This window comes from Protobothrops mucrosquamatus, unplaced genomic scaffold (assembly GCF_001527695.2).
Source record: "Protobothrops mucrosquamatus isolate PMUCROS unplaced genomic scaffold, P.Mucros_1.0 scaffold_226, whole genome shotgun sequence".
Classification (NCBI taxonomy): domain Eukaryota; kingdom Metazoa; phylum Chordata; class Lepidosauria; order Squamata; family Viperidae; genus Protobothrops; species Protobothrops mucrosquamatus.
The window spans coordinates 627,950-631,339 of NW_015386302.1; the positions used below are offsets into that span (position 1 = coordinate 627,950).

At 37.7% G+C, this 3,390-nt stretch overlaps 1 protein-coding gene across 1 annotated transcript in view; it reads left to right on the forward strand.

Annotated features, from left to right (window-relative positions):
• RELL2 (RELT like 2) overlaps window positions 1-2,917 on the forward strand; it is a 9,246-nt gene extending 6,329 nt beyond the window's left edge. Inside the window, exons 2-4 of the mRNA XM_015828523.1 lie at window positions 1,132-1,197; window positions 1,282-1,342; window positions 2,722-2,917. Coding sequence (XP_015684009.1) covers window positions 1,132-1,197; window positions 1,282-1,342; window positions 2,722-2,917 — 323 coding nt within the window. The remainder of the gene's footprint in view (window positions 1-1,131; window positions 1,198-1,281; window positions 1,343-2,721) is intronic.
• Window positions 2,918-3,390: the final 473 nt, after the last annotated feature.

The following is a 3,390-nucleotide window of genomic DNA, read 5'->3' on the forward strand; positions in this document are numbered from 1 at the left end:
AAAAAAAAAAAAAAAAAGAAATTTCATGACCTTTCTTCATTTGTTTTAAGAAAGTCACTGTATGTGCAAAGGATAGGGAACATGGAATAAAAAAATATGAGAAATGTTTGGAGGCACTGGGTGTGCTGAAGAAGAAAAGATGGTATTGAGATGCCAAAGGTATCTTCAAGTATTTGAAGGTGGCTATGTACAAAATGGGGCAGAATTGTTCCAAGCTGTCCCAGAAGACAGGGGAAGAACAGTGAATTTAAAATGGCAAGGAACTATACATCAAGAAAAAAATCCTAATGGTAAAACCAGTTTTAAAATTGAATGGCTCACCTTAGATGCTGGTTGGATACTCTTTCATTGAATGCATCTAAATGTAAACTGGATGGATAGATGTGATTTATGTGCTGGTCTAGATGAGCTCTAAGTTCTTTTCTGAAAGGAGCAAAGTAAATATTTGATGGATATTATAATATAATATTATATACAGTAATTGTTATGTTATAATAACAATGTATGATTAAATGTAGAAGAATATGGCTCAGCATTTTATATCATTCAATGGACAGTGTAGAAGAACCAATTTTCAGGGGAACTGAAAAGGTATTGCTGCCAACCTATTGCATAGTCATCTTGCTTTCATGTTTTGTATGCTTTTTCGAAATAAACTGTATTCATCAGCATGGAAATTAAACATTACTATTGAGCTTTTTCCCTGCCAGAGGTTTTGGTGTTCTTCATTAAATAGTTCCTTTGGTAAGTCAGCCCTTACAACTGACTTTTTTTTTCTCAATGAAAATTAACATTCATTCATTATTCATTCATTTTTTTGTTGCAAATAACCAACCAATTGTTCTCATGTAATGATCAATTGTTCTATCAGGAAAATAATAATAATTAAAGACCCGTAATTCAGGAGATTAATGAAAGTATTACCTACAATTTCAAAACCGTGCACAATGGAAATAACAGAAGGGTAGTGTTGGAGGAGGAGGAGGAGGGGCCATATTGAAAGAAAAGGACAAAATCAAAATAATTTAAGGGTTGTAGCAGGGGCAGTACTTTGGATTTTTCACGATTCTTAGAAGGTTACAAAGAGTTACAACTACTCTTTTTTCACTTCTGTATTTCTTTTTCTTTCAGATGAGGATGAGGATCTAAATGAGGATACTGTAGAAAAAATAGTGAAATGTATCATTCAAAATGAAGGTGGGCATAATTTTGGCTTAATTAAGTAAACACTTATCACCTGGGACCTTGTTTTGACACATTTCTACTTTCTTCTCTTTTTAGCAAATGTTGAAGTTCTAAAAGAAATGCTGGGAGAAGCTGATGCTGATTTCCCATTGCCAGTGCCTGTGCCCAGGTGAGGAGAGCATATAGGTTCAACTTAGTATCAATCACATTTTGAGAATCTCTCAATTTTTCCTTTTTCCTTCCCTCAGTCATGCTCAGTATTAAATCACATGATATAGTAGTGAGTGTATATAGGTATGTGTGTGTGAGAGAGACATAACATACTGCTTTATTATTCTTCTCCAACCTAATATAAGTGTAATGGAGATTACTGGACATAGGAGGAGAAGTTTAAAAACTCTCCCCAGCCATCTGTCTTGCAAACCCCTCACAATACCACTAGTGCTAATTGAGGATTTTCTTCCTGATTGTTTCAAATCCCAGAGGCATGGAAAAAATGTGGTTGGGGAGGAAATATTGAGAGGTCTCCCCCAACATGACATCCTACAGGGTCTACTAGGAAAAAGAAGAGTGGTAAGAACAGCTGCATATTGAATGCATGTGGGTAGTTTTCACTCTATTTGAATGACTAGGCTAGATGTCTGTCATTCAGAGGGGACTAAACATATTGCAGTCCATCTTTTTGCAGGAGGATAAAAAGCCAGAACAGAAAGTCAGGCTCAGATGGCCCTAGTTAATTGGTTTCCTTAGCATTTTTGTCTTGATGCAGGATATTTTTGTTGCCTGAAGCTTTCCTCTCCAAAGCTGTATAGCAGTTGTGTAATGTTCTTGTACAGCTCCTAGTTATTTCATTTGGGCCTCGGTAGATATACTTCCTAGAGAATGGAGTTTCATGGATTATATCTTATTATCCATGAGTTTGAAAATAGTCTGAGTAGAAGTCTGATTTTGTCTTTTAGTGCAGATTTTTCTGGGTAGGCTATGTGTTATATATGCTGATGGGATTTGCTTTAGAATTCCATTTATATAACTGCTGATCTTTATATCTAATGGCCCAAAACATATGAAGAACTGGGTTTGGCTAGTCTAAAGAAAAGAAGAAATAGGGGTGATATGATAGTAGTATTTCAGTATTTGAGGGGCTGCCACAAAGAAGAGGAGGTCAAACTATTCTCCAAAGCACCAGAGGGAAGGATGAGAAACAATGGTTGGAAACTGATCAAAGAGACAAACAATCTGGAATTAAGGAGAAATTTCCTAAAGTGAGGACAATTAACCAGTGGAACAGCTTGCCTCCAGAAATTGTGGGCGCTCCATCACTGGAGATTTTTAAGAAGAGACTGGACAGTCACTTGTCTGAAATGGTATAGGACGGTTCTCCTGCTTGAGCAGGGGGCTGGACTAGAAGACCTCCAAGGTCTCTTCCAGATTCTATTCTATTCTATTCTATTCTATTCTATTCTATTCTATTCTATTCTATTCTATTCTATTCTATTCTATTCTGGACTGATGGTCTTTGTTTTTCCTTTTCTCAAGTGCTCTATGTCCACATCGTAGCAGCCAAGATGGTGGCATTCCTCATCACCACACAGTGCACTTAGGCTCAACACAAGCACCTTGCATTCATTGCAGCAAGAAAAAGAGACCTCCCTTACATCGTCAGGGCCGGTCAAAAGAGAGCAAAAGCAAGATGCACCCTGGAGAAACAACAGTCTTTTCAGTTGGCAGGTAGGTGTTTGCTTTATATAGAAGAGTTTTGGATTAACTCACAATAAGTACAGTATGTAATGAAATACAAGCAGAGTAATAGTGTCAGGTTCTAAGGTTCTATGGCATTGATGTAGTAATTAAGGCTAGAATTTGGGAGACTGAGTTCTAGTCCCATCTTAGGCACAAAGTCAGCTGGGTGCCCTTGGACCAGTCACGCTTTTTGAGCCCTAGGAAGGAGACAATGACAAACTAATTCTGAAATCTTGTCAGAAAATTAAAGGAACTCAATGAGTGGAAGCTCATTAAAGAGACATCCAATCTGGAGCTAAGGAGAAATTTCCTGACAGTTAGGAAGTTAAGGGTTGTGGGTGCTCCATCACTGGAGACTTTCAAGAAAAAAGTGGACAGCCATTTGTCTGGGATGGTATAAGGTCTCCTGCCTTGGGCAGGGGTTTTGACTAGAAGACCTCCAAGATCTCTTCCAGCCCTATGATT